The sequence below is a fragment of the Papio anubis genome, chromosome 10, assembly GCF_008728515.1.
Source record: "Papio anubis isolate 15944 chromosome 10, Panubis1.0, whole genome shotgun sequence".
In the NCBI taxonomy this organism is placed as follows: Eukaryota; Metazoa; Chordata; class Mammalia; order Primates; family Cercopithecidae; genus Papio; species Papio anubis.
In genome coordinates this window covers 71098685-71120585 of record NC_044985.1, presented here as the reverse complement: position 1 = coordinate 71120585, position 21901 = coordinate 71098685, and the positions used below count along the sequence as shown (strand labels likewise).

The 21901-nt window shown below is 32.2% G+C and overlaps 1 protein-coding gene across 2 annotated transcripts in view; it reads left to right on the top strand.

Annotated features, from left to right (window-relative positions):
• The window catches only part of CALCRL (calcitonin receptor like receptor), a 100897-nt gene that overhangs the window by 62350 nt on the left and 16646 nt on the right, over positions 1-21901 (top strand). For both annotated transcript variants that reach the window (XM_003907710.4, XM_017946704.3), the window contains 5 exons: positions 2349-2459; positions 2564-2676; positions 4118-4209; positions 18907-19033; positions 21663-21816. In XM_003907710.4, the coding sequence (XP_003907759.1) occupies positions 2349-2459; positions 2564-2676; positions 4118-4209; positions 18907-19033; positions 21663-21816 (597 nt within the window). The remainder of the gene's footprint in view (positions 1-2348; positions 2460-2563; positions 2677-4117; positions 4210-18906; positions 19034-21662; positions 21817-21901) is intronic.

The following is a 21901-nucleotide window of genomic DNA, read 5'->3' as shown; positions in this document are numbered from 1 at the left end:
CCCATTATATCGTCATAAGTTCCTTAGGTCCATTGTTAAAAATAGATTAATTGCTACCTTTTTGTATATGTGCAGTTTTAATTATGTTTGAAGAACATTTTATGACATCATGTTATATTGCTTTTTAAAAACAATAAAAATATGTGACAGTGATCTGTTTAGTATGATTCTTTTTATGGTGCAAAGATATTTAAATCAAATAAGTATTAATATTAACACAAAAACACAAATCTTAATGACAGTTGACTTTTTCAGTTTATGTAATTGTGTATTTCTTTTTTCTTTTTTTAACTACCTGCTTGACAGGAGGTTGATAATAATATAATGAATACAAAAGTGTTGTTTTGCATAATACACACACTTTGCATAGTAGATTTGGTGGCAAAGTTAACGAAATCTAAGTGCTTCTGTTTTCATTAAGATATTCTTTTGCTTTTTTGGGTAACATTTATTGAGAGCCTACTAAGCACCAGATGTTTGCCTAGATTCTGAAGATAAAAGATGAGTGGCACAAGCAGAGTTGCCAGATAAAGCAAAACAAAAACAGGTCCTATATTTTACCTGGCAACCTTAAAGAAAGAGTTCTTTTCAAAATATCAAATGTAAAACTCACAGTAAAATAAAATTTAAAAGACTCTTTAGATATTTTTAACGTTGAAACCCTTCCAAGCCTTCTTGCTATCTATTATGTAAAAGTAGATTTTAAATTTAATTGTTGAACAATAGGAATATCTTTGTAAAGTTTCATAATAAAAGTATTCTGTGGTAAAAGAAGTTTGGAATCATTGCATAATACATCTTCTTGAAGTTTCATAATATACTTTGTAATTTTAAATACCGTAGAAAGTCTTGCAATAAAGAGCTATTTTTATTTCAACTTTGGGTCTCTAAAATCCATTTGACCAGAGAAACTTTTTTCATGGAATACCTACTTACATCTCACTCAAATGCCATAAAACACAATTTCAAAAATTCTGCACCTTGCACTCTATCACATTACCAATGCTGTAGTGAATTAGATAGATTCTTTTGGAGCTGTGATATGGACATATCTGAGATGCTTTCTAAAACTACATCAAGAATTTTTTTTCCAATAGGCCATAAAATGTATTTTATCTAGAAATATATGGATTCAAACTATTTAAATAATTGTCCCAAAAATGACAGGGCAGAAAACATTATCTAGGGAAACATTAAAATATTGTTGTTTTTTAGTTCAATTTACTTGAACTTACAGGCCATCAGAATTTTGTTCTATTTTCATGAGGCCTAGATAAAATCCGATATTGCTTTGCAAATCTGTTAAAAACAATAAACATCTCATGCAGCAATCAAGGTTCTATCTCTACCTGACAAGTTAGAAAATTACTTTTGGGCCAGGTGTGGTGACTCACACCTGTAATCTCAGCACTTTGGGAGGCCAAGGTGGGTGGATCAAGAGGTCAAGAGATTGAGACCATCCTGGCCAACATGGTGGAACCTCGTCTCTACTAAAAATACAAAAATTAGCTGGGTGTAGTAGCGCATGCCTGTAGTCCCAGCCACTTGGGAGGCTGAGGCAGGAGAATCACTTGAACCCGGGAGGTGGAGGTTGCAGTGAGCCGAGATCACACCACTGCACTCCAGCTGGCTACAGAACGAGACTCCGTCCCAAAAAAAAAAAAAAAAGAAAATTACACTCTTGATTATAGACTGTTACAACATTTGAACATTGGTCGTTTAATTTACCTATGCCTTAAAAACAACTATATATCTTAATGTAAGAAGTTCCTTCTTTAATTTTGGAGAAAAATGTGAGATTATTAAACATTCTACTGTATTTGAAAAGAAAAGGAATGAAGAGCCAGAATTTGGTGAAGGGGCCTAAATAGGTATCTTTCAGGGTTACAACGGTATAATAGGAAATAGTGGAATATTGATTTGCTTGCTTCAGAAAATACTAACAGCTTGCCCTGAGAATATAGTTTCTAAAATGAAACATGTTTCTAATTTCCCATTGTTTTCTTATGTTAAGCATAGGGACACTAATTAATCACTACATTATGGCTAAGGACAACTAGCAAAGACCATTTGATTTATTAAACAAATAGCTATCTTTGACAATTAAAATCAAATCTAAACTTTATATATTTAGATATTTTAAAATTGAATTTACAATTTAATTCACAAATTATTATAATATTACTTGGTGGGAAGTCAAATAATTTCTATATATAGATTTTTATATAATATCTGCATTTTCAGTAGATAGCCTTTACTCCACATCAGTGTGAAACCACTTTTAAGACTATGTCTTCATGTATAAGTAGAGGGATTTAATTATCCCTAATTTTTATTTCCCCACTAAGGCGTTTATTGCAACAGAACCTGGGATGGATGGCTCTGCTGGAACAATGTTGCAGCAGGAACTGAATCAATGCAGCTCTGCCCTGATTACTTTCAGGACTTTGATCCATCAGGTAAAAGCAGAAATGTATCTACATATATCCTTGACATCTATTTAATAAGCCCGAGGTTAATTAAATTACTGTTTTTCCTTTTTTTTTTCTTTTTAATTTTAAAGAAAAAGTTACAAAGATCTGTGACCAAGATGGAAACTGGTTTAGACATCCAGCAAGCAACAGAACATGGACAAATTACACCCAGTGTAATGTTAACACCCACGAGAAAGTGAAGGTATGTCATAATTCTGAATTGAAATTTAACTTACACTATCTATTTAAACAGCTTGTTAGCTTGCTTGTCCAATACTGTATTGAAGAAAATAAAGTCATTATTCCATTCCCTTATAAAGTCTTTTCATAATATAATTTGAGAAGAATAATGAAGAAATATATCCGTGGAAAAAATTATTATTGATTTTGTCATTACACTGAAAAAGCAATCCTGTTAGGTAAGAGTGTAATTTACAAGTCAATGTTTCAGTATTAGCGTTTCAAATTTTCCAAAGAAAACACACCTTAAAAGTGTAAGAAAAGGAAAATCTTTCATTTGCAGTGGAATTTCTAGAATGACCTCTGAAACTGCGCTCAAGTAAACAGGATAAGCCCAGCAGGGTTTAAAGTGTCCTGGCTCTCCCTCAGCAGAAGGCTCTCATTCTGACTGGCTCTTAGGTCACTCGCATTAACGATCGCATCCTTAAACACTACACATGGGAGTCAAGGTTAATTACACTTTGGCACTATAATATAGTTTCGATAGAAAACGCTTGCATGTATTTGCATGTGTTTATAATAGAGGCAGTTTATTACAGTGATTACAACTGTGAGTCCTAAAACCTGATCTCTTCTTTCTGCTTCTTACCAGCTGTTTGACCTTAAAAAAGCCATTTTACATCTCTCTGCTTCAGTCCCCTCATATATGAAATGAGGGTAAGAATAGATTCCGTCCTCATTATTTTCAGAGGGATTGATTTAACATAAGGGAAATACTTAAAAGATTAACATATAGTAAGCTCTTGATAACTACCAGCTATCGTTATGTTTATAAATAGTATATTCCCAGCTTATTCAGATAAGAATTGGAAGAAAATTATACAAATACACAATAAAGTGGTAGGTTACAAATAAATGGAATACAGACAAAGAAAAATAAAAAAGTGAAAACCATGAGAAAGAACACATTTGTGCAGATCATAGAATCTTCTAAGTTAACAAATTGAGATTTGCCTCTGAGCTTCAAATTTGCCAAGGAAAAAGCAACTCAGTTGGAAAAGAAACATTTATCTGGCATTTAAGTCTGAACAAAACAAATCATCATGTAGCATTTGTTTGAAGGTGCACAAAATATAAAATACTAGTTTCATATAGTATATAATCTAGATCAATAAAAGTATTGCCTTATAGATTTAATATTTGACTTCTAATTTTTAAAAAAAATATTTAAAAATAAAAAGGCATACAACTTATAAATTTTGATAATTTCACTGGATGGATATTCTTCATTCCAGACGCATTCAAGTATTTATTGGTTTGCAAACTCATCATTGTAAGGCTATGAGATCACATATTTTTAAAAATATAGTTTATTAAATTGAATTTGAACTTATGCATATGTAGGATTATAGATACTTATAGTATTGATATGAACCAAATTTTTTTGTTTATACAAATTACAGACTGCACTAAATTTGTTTTACCTGACCATAATTGGACATGGATTATCTATTGCATCACTGCTTATCTCGCTTGGCATATTCTTTTATTTCAAGTAAGTAAATTTAAAATATTTTAAGAAAATTACTAGATGTGTTGGGTGAATGCCCCATCATGTGCATATTTATGTCATGTCTGACAAAATATACAAATATAGATAATTTATAATGTTTGAAATAAGTTGAATGTTTAAAATAAGTTGAAATTAAGTTGATCTCAGCTTTGTAAAATATGTAGAGGAGATTGATGAAATATCTTAACCTGAATTTTACAAAATTAGTAGGCATATAAAAGTGAAGACATATAATAAGGAGTCCAAACTAATATACAAACCTAACTGTATTTGCTTTGGGAACTGTTAAATATTATAGGCCTTCTTAATTGTGTGTTTAGCTTTTGGCCAATTTTAATAACAGAGTAAGTGTCCATTTTAGAAACTAGAATTTTGTGCAAATAATAACAATGGCATTTAACATATGTCATCAAAAATATAATGTAAATACACTTTGTTTAGGGTTTTTCCTGGTTTGGAGGATCATCATTAAAAAGGTGTGACTGTACTTTCAATTTTACTTGTAATTCACTCCTTTTTGAGGAGGAAGAGTCAGCTCCAATTTTTTGAACAAAGCAATCAACAATCAATTTTAAATTTCTAGAAAGTTAAATTCTAAGTCATGCATGCATTATTTTATGCCTTCACATGATTTTCATAATTTTGATCATTAGTAATAATTATAGAATTCAGTGTGACAAGAGTAAGTAGCTATGTTTCATTGTATCTTCATCAGCATCGTCATCATCTTCTGCTCCTTCCGCTCCTGTGGCTGCTACCGCCGCCGCTGCTCCTTCTCTTTTCTCTTTCTTCTCCTTCTCCTTCTTCTTGTTCTTCTTTTTCCTCCTCCTCCTCCTCTTCTTCTTATTCCTCTTCCTACTCTTCCTCCTTCCTCCAACTTCCTTCTTCTACTAATTTTAGACAAAGAAGATATATATATATAAACCTATAATTTTAATATCCTATTAAGCAATTTCTTGTATTTTTTTAGTTTTATTTCATATTGTTTCTACAGTTTTAACTATAGCATTTAAATATTTGAACTATTTTTATAACAGCATTATATAATTAGCACTTTATATGTTACTAAGCAGTTTTTAAACAACCATTTGAGCAGCTAAATAATTTTTCATTTAATGAGTGTACAAAAGTTGTTATATAAATTCTCTATTTCTGAGTATTAGCATTGCTTTCATTTTTTCCAATTAAAAAACACTGCAATGGACATTTTCAACTATAACTTTTCCCATAGTTTGTACTGTTTTCTCAGGCTACATTCCCAGAGTCTTGGGATTTCTTGGTCAAAGGGTATATATCTTTTTATGGCTCTTGAAACACATCGTCTCAAAAATATCTCAAAATGAACATGTTCAAAACAAATTCATAGTATCTACCTCCTTCTAACCCAAGTTGGTTTTCTTCCAGAGTGACCCATCTTTACAAATGACACTACCAGAAATCCAATTACATTGGCCAGAAATTTAAGAGTGATCCATGATAACATTTCTCTCATTTTTCTTCTCTGTCACTCTTTCCTTATACCTGGTGAACTTAACCTTTTGAAACCCTTCTAATCTATTCCATTTGCTGATCACTACTGCCATCACCAGCAGTCTTGTTCTATTTAGCTTCAGTAAATTCACTTTCTCTCTTCATTTAATTCTAAACAAGGCAGCCAGAATAATAGTTCCAAATATTTAGATCAAATATTGATCTGATTTTGCCATTCTTTGCTTTAAAATTTTTAGATTTTCCATTGTAATTCATATAAAACCAAAATCATTAACTTGCCCTGCCTGTTATCTTTGCCTCCTCCCTAGTCTAATTAAATGTATTTATCTTTCAGATCTAAATTTTAGCATCACTTCCTCAGTGAAATCTTCCTGAATTACTCATTGTAATATTTCCAGAATTGCAATTAATGATAGTAGATATAGGGTAAAATTTTAATTAACATTTGGAAGACCACTATCTCTGCAAATTAAAAACTAATACAGCTGAGAGTCTTCAGATTAAATGATCTCTTTATGTTGCATGTTATAAGTCGAAATATCCAAGCACATTAAATTTTTGAAGAGGATAAAGATAGGAAATACAACAATTACATTTGCCTGTCAAAACCAGTGGCTACAGGGAGGACAATGGTTTCTAGAATTCTAAGTCATACGGTCCCAAACAAGTTGGAATTTAGTAAAGATAAGTAAAGTCCTGCACCAATTTCCTAAAGTCAAATGCAAAATTAATTATGTTCCTTCATGTGAAAGAGTCTACGATTTAATGGAAAATGCTTGCTGTGAACTAATTAGATAAGAGTAGAGCTGCCAAGTGAAAACAATACTGCAAGCCAAATGACACCAACAAATGTACAGTATTCAATTTTAAATCTCTAATCAGACCACTTATTCACCTGGCTCACTATATGAGAGCAAAGCAAGATATCATAAAAATTAACTTATCAAGTGAAGAAACTGAAGAAAATACCAACTGATCAGGGCATCAAGGTACCATACCAGGAGCATTAAGCCAGAAAAAGACAAAATATATAAGGCACAATGTATGACTTCAAGAATCCAAATTACTATAATTAAGAATACAGTTGGTATAATAACAAACAGAAAAAAAAGCTCAATTTAAAAATAAAAAAAATGAATATAACTAAACAAAATGTAATGAACCTTGCCATCTGCCTTCCTGTCACTCAGGGTTTTCAGACAGAAATTAGCTGTTAACCTATCAGGAAAGTTGAAGTAGATGGCTTTTCTATCCTGGGTTCATAGCTGGACCTGAGGATCTTTAATGCTCTTTCCAAGCCCAAGAATCTACGAACGAAACAGTAATGTAGTAAAGAGGATTAGAATGAAAGAGTTAACTTTTTAATCAAAATATACAATCTCCATATCAGGGAAGTTGGTATCTGTCAAAGTATTTTGCAAGCTTAATCTACACACGTAAACTGTATTTCTTATTGATAAAGAATTGGAATCAAGTCATGTTCAATATTTTTATATCTGTCTTTATGTATGTTTCATTTAAGAACAAATACTATTCAACTGACACTCACAACTAATTTTAAATTTTAATTGAAGGGTTAAAATTTAAAATCAGAGAATGTTTATTTCATCTATGGAGAAGTGCTTTTTTAAAAATGATATTGTGTATATATTTACTAAATTATTAACTTTAAGGATGCAACCTGTAGGCACATTCCTCATTCCGAAAGAGAGGCCAGAAATTTGGTTCTCCCAAATACTGTTCTCATGTTTTACATATAAATAGGCCAATTTTTTAGAAAAATAATATTTTTTTAAAATAAAGATTACTGTGTGCAATAAATACATGCATTTGTTGTTTGCTAAAATGCCCATGCTTTTAAACAAGATGTATAACATGCTACATAGGCAAAACTTTGTTAAAGGAAATGAGTGTCTTGCCAATATAAGAAATTTGACCTCTACATAAAAGAAAAAATACGTTTTTCAAATAATTACCTTGCTTCTACTTGAAGTTTTTACTGAAAGTACAATTAACTGTTTATTCCATATAGTGAACTGAAAGGAAAAAAAAAGAATTTTTCAATGGTGAGTTAGTATGAGAGGTATGAACTTGAATTGAGGCATAACTTAATTTTAATGGATAGTATAAGATAATGATTAAGACATGGGATGTATTCCAAACTTGTCATGTCTATTTGCTAATAGTATGGACTTAGCCTGATTTTGCTTTAAATAAGCCCCAGGGATGTGTGTGTGTGTGTGTGTGTGTGTGTGTGTGTGTTTATAATGGGTCATGATGTTATTTAAAATACTGGGCAAAGTAGACTCATATAGGACCTGGCATTTAGGAGCCCCTCAATAAGTAGTAAGAGTTACTAATTTTTTTATTAGACTATATCAATCATACAGGCACTCAGAATACATTTATGTAGTCATCTGAAATACTCATATGTAACAGTAATACAAAGTAAAATAAACAAAACAAAACAAAACAATGAGTGTTATTCTGGAGATACAAAGACCTGGGGGACACTGAGAAAGGAAAGAACCATTCTAACTCATAGAATCTGAAGATTCCTGAGGTGATACTCTAATTGAAGCAAATGCTTCAATGATGGGTAAAACTTCAATAGATAGAAATTATAAGCCATAAGCAGTGAAGAGATTGTCTAGTCTTACACCTAATTTTACTTATTTTCTAATTAATTAAGTAACATTTTCAAGATTTCTCCTGATCTGTGTTCTAGTTCACTTAATTATTTTAATTGACTCTACAAATCTTTAAAAATGAATTTGAAAAGAAAGAAGCAAAACTGCAAATTTTCCTTTATTATTATAATTCTCAGGCCTTAGGTAAAACATGAGAAACCGTCTTCAAGTAAAACTCATGTAGAGCATTTTAAATATTTTCTGTATGTCTAGATGTGATTACAGGAGACTGTGTTCTTTCTTTCTTTCTTGTTTTAGAGATAGGCTCTCACTGTGTCACCAGGCTGGAGTGCAGTGGCACGATCATAGCTCACTACAGCTTCAAACGCCTGAGCTCAAGCAATCCTCCCCCACCCAGCCTCCCAAGTAGCAAGGACTACAGGCACACATCACCACACCCAGATAATTTTTTAACTATTTTTTTTCTTTAGAGATGGGGTTTAATTATATTACCCAGGCTGGTCTCAAACTCCTGACCTCAAGTGATCCTCCTGTCTCAGCCTCCCAAACTGTCGGGGTTACAAGCATGAGCCACTGTGCCCAGCCTGAGAGTGTTCTTTAGACAGGCAGAATTGGTCTCAAATTCCACTTTGTCACTTACTTGCTGGGTACCATGGAACATATTTTTTCATTTCTCTAATCCTCAGTTGTGTGTGTTAAAAATGCAGATCATATTAGTATCTACATCATAGATTTGCTATAAGGACTGAGATGATGGCAGGGTTATCAGTGAGATGTAGTGTTAATCAGATTGTCTGATTCAAAAAATGTTATCTATGATTGGCATTGTTCTCACTTCTTATTAGTCCATTACAAGGTTTGAATATAAATATTTAGCTCTGGTAGGTATGTTATATCAGTAAGATCTTTAAAAACAAAATTAAATAGTTCAGGTTCTAGTTTTAAATGGACCATGTTTATAAAGAAAATATTCATGTAAAAAAATAAGTAAACATTGAACATTTTTGTAACCAAATTAATAATATAATTACGATAGGAAAAGCTATGGTTAAGTAAATCAGTCAAAAGTAATAAGACTTTTTTATGACCAGAAGCTAACATGTAGCTTACTCCATTTTTGAATCAATATTAAGGAATTTTTAGTCTTTGAATTTAGATACGTCTAACATTTATTCCACAGAATTATCTACCGGACATGTCACTAGAATTAATGAAAATAATTTTATAAAGTTAGCTTTATGAAAGCAGGAGCCACCTCTGCTTTGTTTCTTTATACATCTCAGGGCTTAGCATAGGATCTTGCACATAGCAGGCGCTCAATAAACTTTTAAGGAATGAAGACATGAACTGACTTTGAAGCTAACATATAGGACAGACTTGCCCATGTCTTATCTGTGACCTTCAACATGTCCCTTAAGATTGTCTGGCCTTATTCGTCTCCATCAACAAAGAAAGGCATTAGACTAAGACTCTAAAATTCAAATCAGTAGAAGCATCTGTGTAAAACAAGATGAAAGACTCTGCAGCTAGATCCAAGGAAGAACAGGGTCACCTCAGAAAATACTGAATTTGAATGGTTCATGAATCATGTTCTTGTGAAGTCAGGGGCAATAGAAATTATTAGCTTTCGTCCAACTAACCCGAAAACAATTCCTAGAGGAGCTGATGTTTCACAGAAAATCATTCATTGTGTATAAAAATATCTATTAGCAGATCCTTTCTGTTTCTTAACCCAGTTCCTGATACTGTAGTTATTCTTGCTTACTCAGTATGGGAATTTTTTTCCCCCTTCTTTGGTAATTGAGGGTCACTGACCCACCCTAATAAAAACCAAGAACCATACAAAAAATTGATTTAGGATACTGTTTGTTATTTTTTATTTAGAGAGAGAAAAGTCTGCCACTCATCCATTCTTTAAATTAGAAACAGAGAACACAAAACAGTATTCACCAGATATACTTCAGTTTTATATTAGAGCCAATTTAAGGAACAAGTCAGAGCAGGAGATAAAAAGAAAGGGAACAGAGAGGGAGGGGAAAAGAGAAAGAGACATAACTTTAAGGCTTGCCAAGCCCTGAGAGGCAATGACTCTTAACTCGTAATGATTCTTGGAAAAACAAAGTGGAACCCTTTAGATAAAAAAAAAAATAAGTAAATAAACTTTACTGGAATTAGTTACAAATTATATTTTAATTACTGTTTAAAATCAGAGAGCAGAGCAAATCTCACTCTTACAACCTAGACAAAAGGCTTCATCCTTTTTCCACAGAAAAGAGAGCATATGACATCTATCCAACTTTTATAGAAAAAAAGAGAAAATGCTGTTGTTTTTTATTTTATTTTATTTTATTTTATTTATTTTTTTAAAGAACATCTTTGCTAACATTCAGACACTGACCCTAAACAATTTAAAAGCCAAGTTGCATATTTGGAACTATGTAAACAATGATATCTTCTGTAGGTACTTGCCATAGGTCCCAAATAAAATTCAGAAAAATAACCTCTATCCAATTGGTAGATCAAAGCATTCAAATTTAACTTATTAAAATAACCTGTTATTGCTTGTACTTCTGCTTCTCAGTACAAATGACCAAAATTCTCATTTTTTTCTTAGATCACATCTGAATATATTTAAACAGTATTGTGAACTGTTATCTCATTTCCAGTTTCTTCATATTTTTTTTCAATTAGAGCAAGTATAGTTTTTCTTTAAGCTATAACTTTTCTCTGAAAATTGTGCACGATTAATCTTTGTTGTTGTTGTTGTAGTTGAAATGGAGTCTTGCTCTGTCACCCAGGCTGGAGTGCAGTGGTGCCATCTTGGCTCACTGCAACCTCCACTTCCCCGGTTCAAGCGATTCTCCTGCCTCAGCCTCCCACATGATTAATCTTTAAACCATATTTAAACACAGCTATTAATGAATTTCTACATGGAAACCTATAGAGTTTGCTCTACTAATTACCCTGATGTTGTACGTGTTTTGACATATTGGAACTTTGACTTTTCATTGATTTAAAACCTGGCAATACTGCACTGTCAGAGGTTTGACAAGGACTGAGTTCAAAAGCAGTCATCTAGTGTTCCCTGAACAGCACACCCTTCACTGCCTACCCAGCATAACCCTTGCTCTCTTAACTCACGGTACGTTCATTTAGTCATTGTAAATTTGTTATACACTATGGTCCTGAGATATAGCCTATTCTGTGGTCTGTATCCCAGGTTTCCTTCAGCTTAACATTAGATATTATTTATTTAACTTTTTTTTTTTTTTTTTTTTTGAGACGGAGTCTCGCTCTGTCGCCCAGGCTGGAGTGCAGTGGCGCGATCTCCGCTCACTGCAAGCTCCGCCTCCCGGGTTCACGCCATTCTCCTGCCTCGGCCTCCTGAGTAGCTGGGACTACAGGCGCCCGCCACCACGCCCGGCTATTTTTTTTTTTTTTTGTATTTTTAGTAGAGACGGGGTTTCATCGTGTTAGCCAGGATGGTCTCGATTTCCTGAATTCGTGATCCGCCCGCCTCGGTCTCCCAAAATGCTGGGATTACAGACGTGAGAACTATAGGTTTTCTTAAATGTTTTATTGGGTCATACTCACTGAGTCTATCTCCAAATTAACGAATTTTAATCAATTAGTGAACATAAAAATCCATCCCTCTCAAACTGAATGTTGTGAGAAGTGAAAACATTCTTATTCCATAATGTGAGATCGTGCCAAAATGTTTCAAATATGTCCATTTTAGCTGCATCTCATTTCCAGTTGTTCCAAAAGTGAATTGAAAATAATTGCGTTTCTACATAGAGTATACGGTTTGAATGTGGACAGAATAGTGCAAGAAATAATGGACATGCTTTAACATTAACCTGTTCTGCTATAAGGTCATTGCTATTACTGGCTTATGGAGAAGAGTCCCAGGTATGGAAATATAAAGTAAATACAGTAACTGAATTAGATAATTTGGACTTAAGATATAAAAAATATAAAGCTACAAATCCACATTAAATATGCATATTTTTATTCCTACGGATATATTTGATAAATATGCAACTTCAGAATAGTGAATTTCATCATATGTGCTGTTTAATTTAAGCCTACCTACATTTTCATGGCAATAGAATGACAATACATTTTGAAAATTATATCATTATTTGAATAGATTAAAACTTTGTTATTTGAAATAGAAAATAGAAATAAATGGCATTTTTCCCCAAAAGTCAGAATATATTTCACAATTGGGTTTTCCATTATTATAGACAGTTTATTTTTCTAGATCATACCCACAGACATATATGAGAAGAAAGTCAAAGCACATTCTCAAAACTGTAGTCTATTTCTAGTATTTAGGAAAAAGAAAAAAACAGAGTGACTGGATATTATGCTGCTAACATTTGCTGATGAAACATTAAGATGTCAAAAACCAAGAAGGTCTTACATGAAAGAGATGGGGATCATTTTTAAAAAGAATAAAGTAAACAATTTTTCATTAATTATTAAAAAAGCCGTATAACATAAAAGAGTATGAACTTCAGAATCAAAAAGCCATTCAGTAAGTTATGTTCTTTGAATTTAATTTACTTATTCTGTAGAATGGGAAAAAAGCCATCGTGGACTTTTACCTTGTACTCTGTCACATGGCCTGTTCTTGCCCCTCAGAAACTTTAAGCTCAGGGCTTCGACAAACAGGGATGTCTTCCTATCTGGGATTACATTGTTTAATTTATGTGCCTATTTACCGTCCGCTATAATAGGAGTCATAGGAGGTCAGGGTTTTGCTTTGTATTATTCACAACTGTTTCCCCAGTTCTAGTAACAGTCCCCAAAATATTACTATCCAATAGTAAGTGACTAGCAGGATAATAAAGTAGTCAGAAGCCTTATTGCTTTCTTGAGAACTTCAAAATTCAAACTCAATAGATCACTTAATAAGAGTGTAACCTTGAGAAACTTACCTCCATTTTATTAAAAGATAATAATACTTTAAGGAGTTGTTAAATATGATAAGGACTTTCTAGTGCTTATCTCTGTGCTGGGGATATTCTAAGGGTTTCAAAAATCGTGGCTGCTATCATTATAAATTTTGCCTCTGAAAAGGTTTTTGTTTGGTTGGTTGGTTTTGGAGCCCAAGAATCACAGGGATTCAGAAAGACTTTCTTCTCTTGGTTTCCTGTTCACTAGAACACCAGGGAAAGCAGCCTTACCAAAGCAGTTCACAAACGGTAGAAAATCAGTTGTCCATACAAAATGAACATGGCTGTTCCTTATGCAGCCTGATACTCCTATATTTCATTAAGTCAGCAGCCCTGAAATGCAAGGGCATGGGAGGAGGGAGCATAATGGAGGAAGAGCAATCATTTCTCCTCTAGGACCTTCATGGAACACCTTGGTTGGAATACTCACACTCTTTCTAATCTGGCCTAATCTAATTTGGATCACCAGCAGCCTCCAAAAGAGAGCTACTGAAAGAGGTTATAGACTTCTCATATGTAAACATGTGATTCCATCAACTTGAGAGTTCCGTTGAATAGACAAAAGATAGTCACACTACTGATTCTTTTAATGTATTTGTTGTTTCCTGCCTATTGTTTGTAGCAATGTTCAGATTGACGGTTTCCATTTGGATACATTGTTAGTGTTTTTTGGGGGGGAAAGATCTGAGAAATTGGAAATTAAATTAGATAAGGTAGAATAAGAAAGCAATACTTTGTAGACTGTGCTATTCTTATATTGCTTGTACTTTCCCCTTTCATGATTCATTTTGCTCATAATTAGTATTGAGAAAAGTAGTTTGGAAGTTTTTAGCTCATGTCAAAAGCAAATGGAAAACAGAGGCAAGGTTATTGTCCATATACTGGCAGAAGTTTGAAGATGGAGTACTATAGTATTTGGGATCTGCATGATAGTGAACCTGGCAATTTGACAACAACTATAGAAAGAATGAAATTTCTTGGGAAGATAATTTAGGTTGCTTTATGTATTGCCCTTTATCATATGGAAATTCTGTCTAATGCTAATTCCTGTTTGGTAAGAAAAAAATGACTTTTTCTGTTTGATTGAGTTACTTAAAATATACATATTTTAATATAAAGGAAGTTTTACATTATTGAGGTAAACCTGCATGCTATTTTATTATTTGTACCTAAAACCCATTAGAGCATTTGATTAAAATCAGCAATATGATAATTATGTTAAAAAACAACAGCTAACTTAACATGGAGTGTTTATCATGGGTTAGATGTTACGCTAAGAGTTTAAGTGATTTACCTCCTCTAACTTTCAAGTCAATCCTATGAAGTACAATTTTTATCCCTAAATTACAGATTAGAAAATTAAAGATTCAATATCTTAAATAATTTACCCAAAGTCATACCGTCAATAGATGGCAGAGTTCAGATTCACTGTCTGAACTACACAGTGACTTGACGCTACTTGCTTTTAAAATTGTTCCAAAAGTGAATTGAAAGACACAGTTTCATTACATATAAAGTATAATGATTTTGTTGACACAATAATATCAACTGCCTCTGTAACTCTGTTTGCCAAAATTGCATATTGAAATAGCATTTTAAAATAATTATATGTAAAAAATACGAAATAGAAACAATCCAGACCCACAAACCACATTTTCTGTTCTGTGGTTATGCTGGGATAGAAAGGGAGATTATAAAATTTAAAGAAAGCGAAAGATTTTTGTAAACGTTCTCTAAGCCTCTAAGATAATTGCTTTTACTATTTTGAATAAAATAAAAATATTTAAGAATTTAAAGTAGGTAAAATTTGTTACAGGTTAGTATTTGAAAAAATATACAAATATTTTAGGGCTTCATTTGAACAAATCATGTGTTTATCAATGACATGTTTTTGGTTTTCACTTACGAGTTGATTCTATTTGTACCAATCTACTTACATGTGTTAAGGAATATGTTTAGAAAAAAACAATATGCATCGTCAGAAAAATCTGAGCCATTTTTACACTAGACATTGATAGAAACCATATGTTACTTAGCATCTGCATTTGTTCAAGTTGCACAGTGCCTGGAGGTAGAAATGGAAGAAACTGAAGCAAAAGGTTAGTATTGTAGACAGTAGGACATATTTACACAACACTAAATGAAATGATGTGGCAATGGTCCAGTTTACTACAATTTGGGCAGCTAAACTGGATATCAGAGTTTCCAAAGCAGAAGTCTTTGGTTTGAGTTATATAGGGTGGATTATACAGTCTGACCACGTTATTTGGGTAATTGTGTAAAACACTCTGAAAAAACTTTAATGTCTTTGTAATGAAATTATTTAATGCATCTTCTTAAGAACTTGTTTTGTCTTGATATTAAATATTCAATAAATTTCAAGGGAATTTCATTCTATTATTTCAAAACTTTACCCATAATGATATTGTTTGGGTCTTAAAAAGGGAAATACGGTATATCCTTTTATCCCATACTAAGAGAATAAGAAGTCGTGTGTGTGTGTGTGTGTGTGTGTGTGTGTGTTTGACTCACAATAATGACATGTTTGGAAGAGAATATATACCGGCAGCTCATTTTTAAGTACTTACCTTTCAAGACAAGAGGATGTTTAACTGTATACAAATAGGATTAAACTTTAACTGTATACAAGAGGATTAAATTTTTTCATCAACTAACTACAGTTAGCATTTTATTTTACTCCCTTCCAATCTCTCAACATGTGAATATTATTAATATAAACAGTTAAAATATAAATGTATTTATTATGTTCCTAGCTCCTATCTTTCAGCTGTTCTATCATGTCTTATTTATTTCACTTTTTAATTGACATATAATAATTGTACATATTTATGGGATACACAGTGATGTTTAGAAATCTATAATATATAGGGATTAGATCAGGATAATTAGCATATCCATCATCCCAAATATTTATAATTTCTTTGTGTTGGGAAAATTCAATATCCTTCTTGTAGTTATCTTTAATTATTTTTCTAATTTTTACTATCATGCAATATGCCCACATAATCCTTCTAGCTATTTAAAACTACATGTTAACTATAGTCATCGTACAGTGATACAGAACACTAGAATTTATTCCTCTTATCTAGCTGTAATTTTGTATCCTTTAACAAATCTCTTCCTATCTCCACCTTCCCCCTACCCTTTCCAGCCTCTAGTTCTACTTTTTTCTTCTATGCAATCAACTTTTTTAAAGCTTCCACAAATGATTGAGAGCATGCAGGCTTTCTTTCTGTTCCTGGTTTATTTCATTTAATGTACTGTCCTCCAGTTCCATCTGTAATGCAGTGAATGAGAGAAGTCCATTTTTTTTTTTAATGGCAGAATAGTTCTGTTTTTGAAAGTCTCTTTCAATGTTTGCTTTCCTTTATTTCAACTTACTTCTTACGAATATATCTTACTTGCTGTTTAAGCAAACCTTCTCAATCTTTTTGTTATAGTTTGAAAACTATGAAATTTTGTTATTTATAGATATGTCTTAGCCAATGGACTTAGATATATGTGTGCTCAGCAGAAAAATGACAAAATCATCCAGTTAAGAAAAATGCTTTACTTTTTTTCCCTTGATGGTAGCTGAGTTACTTATATTGTATTACTAAAAACATGTATATTTGCATGGATAAGCAGTTCCTTTCTAAACAATACTTGGCACTCAATAGACATAGCTAAGCTCAAAGCAGGCATTTTAAAATAAGACCATATGAACAAATGTTGTATGTCTATAACTTTCATCATGGAACACTGATGAATTACAGAAATAAACCACACATAATATAACTGATTTGAAAATAACATTATTTACTAGACTTTTTCTGATATTCATTAACTCTCTTCATGCTCAATGAACAGAAAGTAATTATGTCATTGCTGTGGCATTTTATCAAAAATAGGATTGTCTTTCTCTCAGTGTTGAATTTTCCTAAGTAATAGCAGGAATCATGCCACTCTTTTGTTCAAAACTTTCAAAGATTCTTTTTTTCTATAGAATATAATCAATAATCTGTAGATAAGGCCTGATTACTGCCTCTGTCACTACTCCCATACACTACAAAGTCAGGCCAAAGTAAACTACTCTTTAATATGAAAATACTAGCTGGTTCCAGTTGTTTCTATTTTGATGGATTCCAGCTGGATTTCACATATTTGTTGGCATATGAATGTCTTACACACACTCAGCAGTCGTTCCAAGAGCCATCTTGCCCATGCATCCTTTCATAGAAGTCTCGTAGAAGGCATATATTGACAATTTATAAATATTGATTTGGATCAAATATTCCTCCAGGCTCTTTAATTACTAGAGCTATATATGGAATCACTGACCTGTAGCTGGAAGAAAGGCAATTTCAGAGGCAATATACTCTAAACTGCATTTTTAAATACAGAAAACCTTGGCATCCCATCTTAATTCTAATATCCTGGGCACACAGTCTATTTAAGATAAAGAGATGTAGTGATAAAATAAGGTAAAGATCTCCTTAAAGTTTCCAAAATAGAAGCCTTTGGCTTGAATTATATATGGTGGATTATATAGGTTGATCATATTGATGGCATTTAAAACACACACACACACACACACACACACACACACACACACACATCATGAAATTGTATGCCTCTAGTGAAATAATTCCTCAGGTCTTCCTTCATATGAGTTCACACTTGACATTAAATATTCAGGTACAAGTGGATCCCATGCTATTATTTTGAAACTTTAATCATAATGAGCCTTTGAGTAAATGCATTATAAAGGAGGTAGTGCTTGAACATAGGCAGGCAGTCATATGTGCACAATCTTCTTAGAGTAGAGGTGGATTCAATCTAAGAGTGACATCACTTATCATTAGTGGCACTTTTTGTTGAAATCTACTTCTATGTGAACTCCACACAGTGAACTCTCTTTTGTTTTATAAAAGAGGAACTCTAGTAAAAGGTGGTATTACTTTTACCTTACATATGGCTGCACCAATTAGAAAAATTCAGTAAAGCTGAGCAAATCTCATTGGTTGCTAAGTTTACATTTTTATCAATTCATCTATTCTGAATACTTTGTTATTTTTTCCAGATTAGTCTGTGTAATGACCATCATCACAACAAAACACACAGTTATATTTAAACAGAACAATATATATGGTATAATGAAAAAAGAGTTATCCACATGAGAATCTGACAGCAAATACAAAGTGTTCAAATTAATCAGTTGCATAAGTTTTGATCAATTATCTAACTTTACTGAATCCCAATGTTTGCAAAATGAGTTAAACTATTAATTATGTTCAGAAATTAATAGAGAAAGTCATGTGGAGGCCTTGTACAGGCAAATTTTCTAGCCCTATGTATATTTACCTCTACTGGAGCAACTCATTTGTCTCTAGGTTTTAAGCACTTACAGGTTTTCCCTAATTAAGATTTTATAATGAGTGGATCTTAGGGAGAAAAAATAATTCTTTCAAAAGTGGAACAGCTGCTATGAATTGGGAATGTATCTTATTTGAATAATGATTAATAAATAAACATTTTATGATGTGAACACACTTGTTTTTCTTGCTTTTTAGGAGCCTAAGTTGCCAAAGGATTACCTTACACAAAAATCTGTTCTTCTCATTTGTTTGTAACTCTGTTGTAACAATCATTCACCTCACTGCAGTGGCCAACAACCAGGCCTTAGTAGCCACAAATCCTGTAAGTAAACCAAGATTGTGCCCTTGGTTCAAGGGCCTAATGGGAAAGGGGGAACATGGCTGATATATGCATAATGTGTATAATTAAGTACACATATATGTATATTTTCAAGTCTGACATATATGTATATTTTCAAGTCTTTCTATCTTGGGGAATATTGAGAAATATTTACCTTTCTACATTAGAATAGAGCTACATCTACTCTACAGAGTATTCCCCCAGAGTATTCTCAATATTCCCCAAGATATAATGAGTGAACATCAAAAAGTGTAATATATTTATTTGCTTCAGCTATTTATACATATACACATATCTTCACTTCATTTTATAGCTGTAGAGTCCTCCTGCTATGAGACATAATAGTTTATCACTACATAATATTTATTCAATCCAAATGAAAAACTCAAAGCAATGAACTCTGCATAGTTCGAAAAAATAGTACATGCACATGGAAAACTTAAATAAAGTATATTTTTTTGTATCGGGTTGACTTTAAAAAGTCAATAAAACCAGAAAAGAATGAACTGTACGTATCCTACTTGAGATTAAACTTCATAGCATAACGTTTCAAAAGGAACTACAGTGTTCGATCTCAATAAACATTTATAAATTGTTGCCTTACAGGCCATATTTTTAAAACATAGTTTAAAACTTACTTATCTAAATGTATATATTTTGTGTAAGCTATATGCATATGGAAAATGTTTAAATTAAAATATCTGAATACATAAACATACATTCAAATTGTAAAAATTATCTGCTTTTATAATGTTTATGGAATATTTACTATATTTTGTATATGTGTATGAGTCTACATAAAGTGTTTTTTAAAAGAAAAAATTAGTGACTGAAATCAGGAAGGGAAAGAATTGCTAACAAGTGGGTCAATAAACAGTCTCGTGTGTGTTTTATGTGTGTTTTTAGAGTAACTTTCAAAATTCTAAAATTCCCTGCATCGCTTGCACATGTGCATCCGGATTGCTTAATCTTGCATATGTTCCACTCTAAAGTCATTGGATTAGAAAACACACTGGGGTATAATTAGCAACATATAAATCTGGCTAATGTCCTGCCATTTTAGAGTGAATTTCTGTAAGACAAGGAGATTCAGAGTTTTGTCTTGAAGCTGCAGAGCATGAGATTCTAAATCTCGTATTTGTACACAAAGATGTGTTTAATAAACAAATTATAAATTGTCATATATTTTTGTTTTGTCTGAATTACTAATGCCCTGCATAGAAATAATTTTCTGCAGTATGTTCTTAATTCTTTTTTATTGTAATGGTTTATCGATTAACTTTTTGAATGAAATCAAGAATTAGAAGCCCAATTAAATATAAATATTTAAAAACTCTTTAGATAAAAAGTTGAAGCTGAGATTTGTAATTTCTTTCCATATAGTAGACTATCTCATTTTCACCTTTGAGTGAACTTTAATATAATGCTGTGTTTTACATAAAGGTACATTATTTAAAATTTAATGTTATGTATTCTGCAGATACATTTAATGAATAAATAGGTTTTACAAATATCCTTTAGTTAGGAGGCATTGTATATAATGAAAACAAAATTGGAATGTTCAAGTTGTAGATATGATTGATGTATAAATATTAGCAAATCATTTAACTTCTCTAGTACTAAGTTTTTTCATCTATAAAATATATGCCTAATGATAACGTACACCTCATAGGACTACTATAAGAATTAAATAAAACAATATTTGTAAAAGTATTTTAGGCTAACTCCTGGGCAAATGCCATTATTATTATTCTGTGATAACCCAATATTAACAATCCAGTGCATTTTCTTTTCAATTTTATTTTTGGTTAAAAAAACTATTTCAAAAATAATGATAATTGCCACTAAACATTTATTGATTTTCAGACTAGAAACTGGAGCCAATAGGAGTAACAGGTCATGTATTTTTGGGAAAGCTTTAATTGTATTCTCCTCTTTAAGGGAGTAAACTGTCACTCTTACTCTTTTGTGTTTTCTTTGCTGTAATTTGAATGTCTCTCTTCCTTGCCTGTTTTAAAGTAGAGAAGCAAAAATGGAGACCTCAGGAAAAACAGAAGGGAAACAATAATCTGGTCCTCTTTTTACTTACACAAAGCCCTCAAACCCCATATTTGGATAGGATAACCTATGGATATATTAGATGATTATTTAATAAGCATTTGCATGAGGAGCATGTAATATGCAAAACTTTTCAAGTATTTGGGCACTTTTAATGAATTGGTTGTAAAATTACTATTATTTTCAGCAGAATGCAACAGTCAAGGGATTCATGATGATGTAAATAAGTGTAAAGTTATTTATGTGTGACACTTTTATACTTATAATTACATAATAACAAAAACACATTCAGAAAATACACATTCACTAAATAAAGTAGATTTAGAATTTAGACATTTTTCTGGAAGATATACCATTATAAATCTTTGGAGTCTGTGGCTAAAAACTTTAAAGGCATCATTAGATGAATAGGAAGACTGGCATTCCACAAATCCTAATCATTAATGTATGGGATTTTGTGTGGAGGGGAGAAAGTTCCATGTTTCCTGAGCTAAAACTATTGTTTTACATGTCAATTCATAAACAAGTAAATATTGTTTTTTTCTTCTCACAGGTTAGTTGCAAAGTGTCCCAGTTCATTCATCTTTACCTGATGGGCTGTAATTACTTTTGGATGCTCTGTGAAGGCATTTATCTACACACACTCATCGTGGTGGCTGTGTTTGCAGAGAAGCAACACTTAATGTGGTATTATTTTCTTGGCTGGGGTAAGTGTCGTTATACATACTTGTTGATTCCATGGATTAAAAAAGCCTTTGGAGGATGCCAGGTTCCTTTGTAATACGAATATAC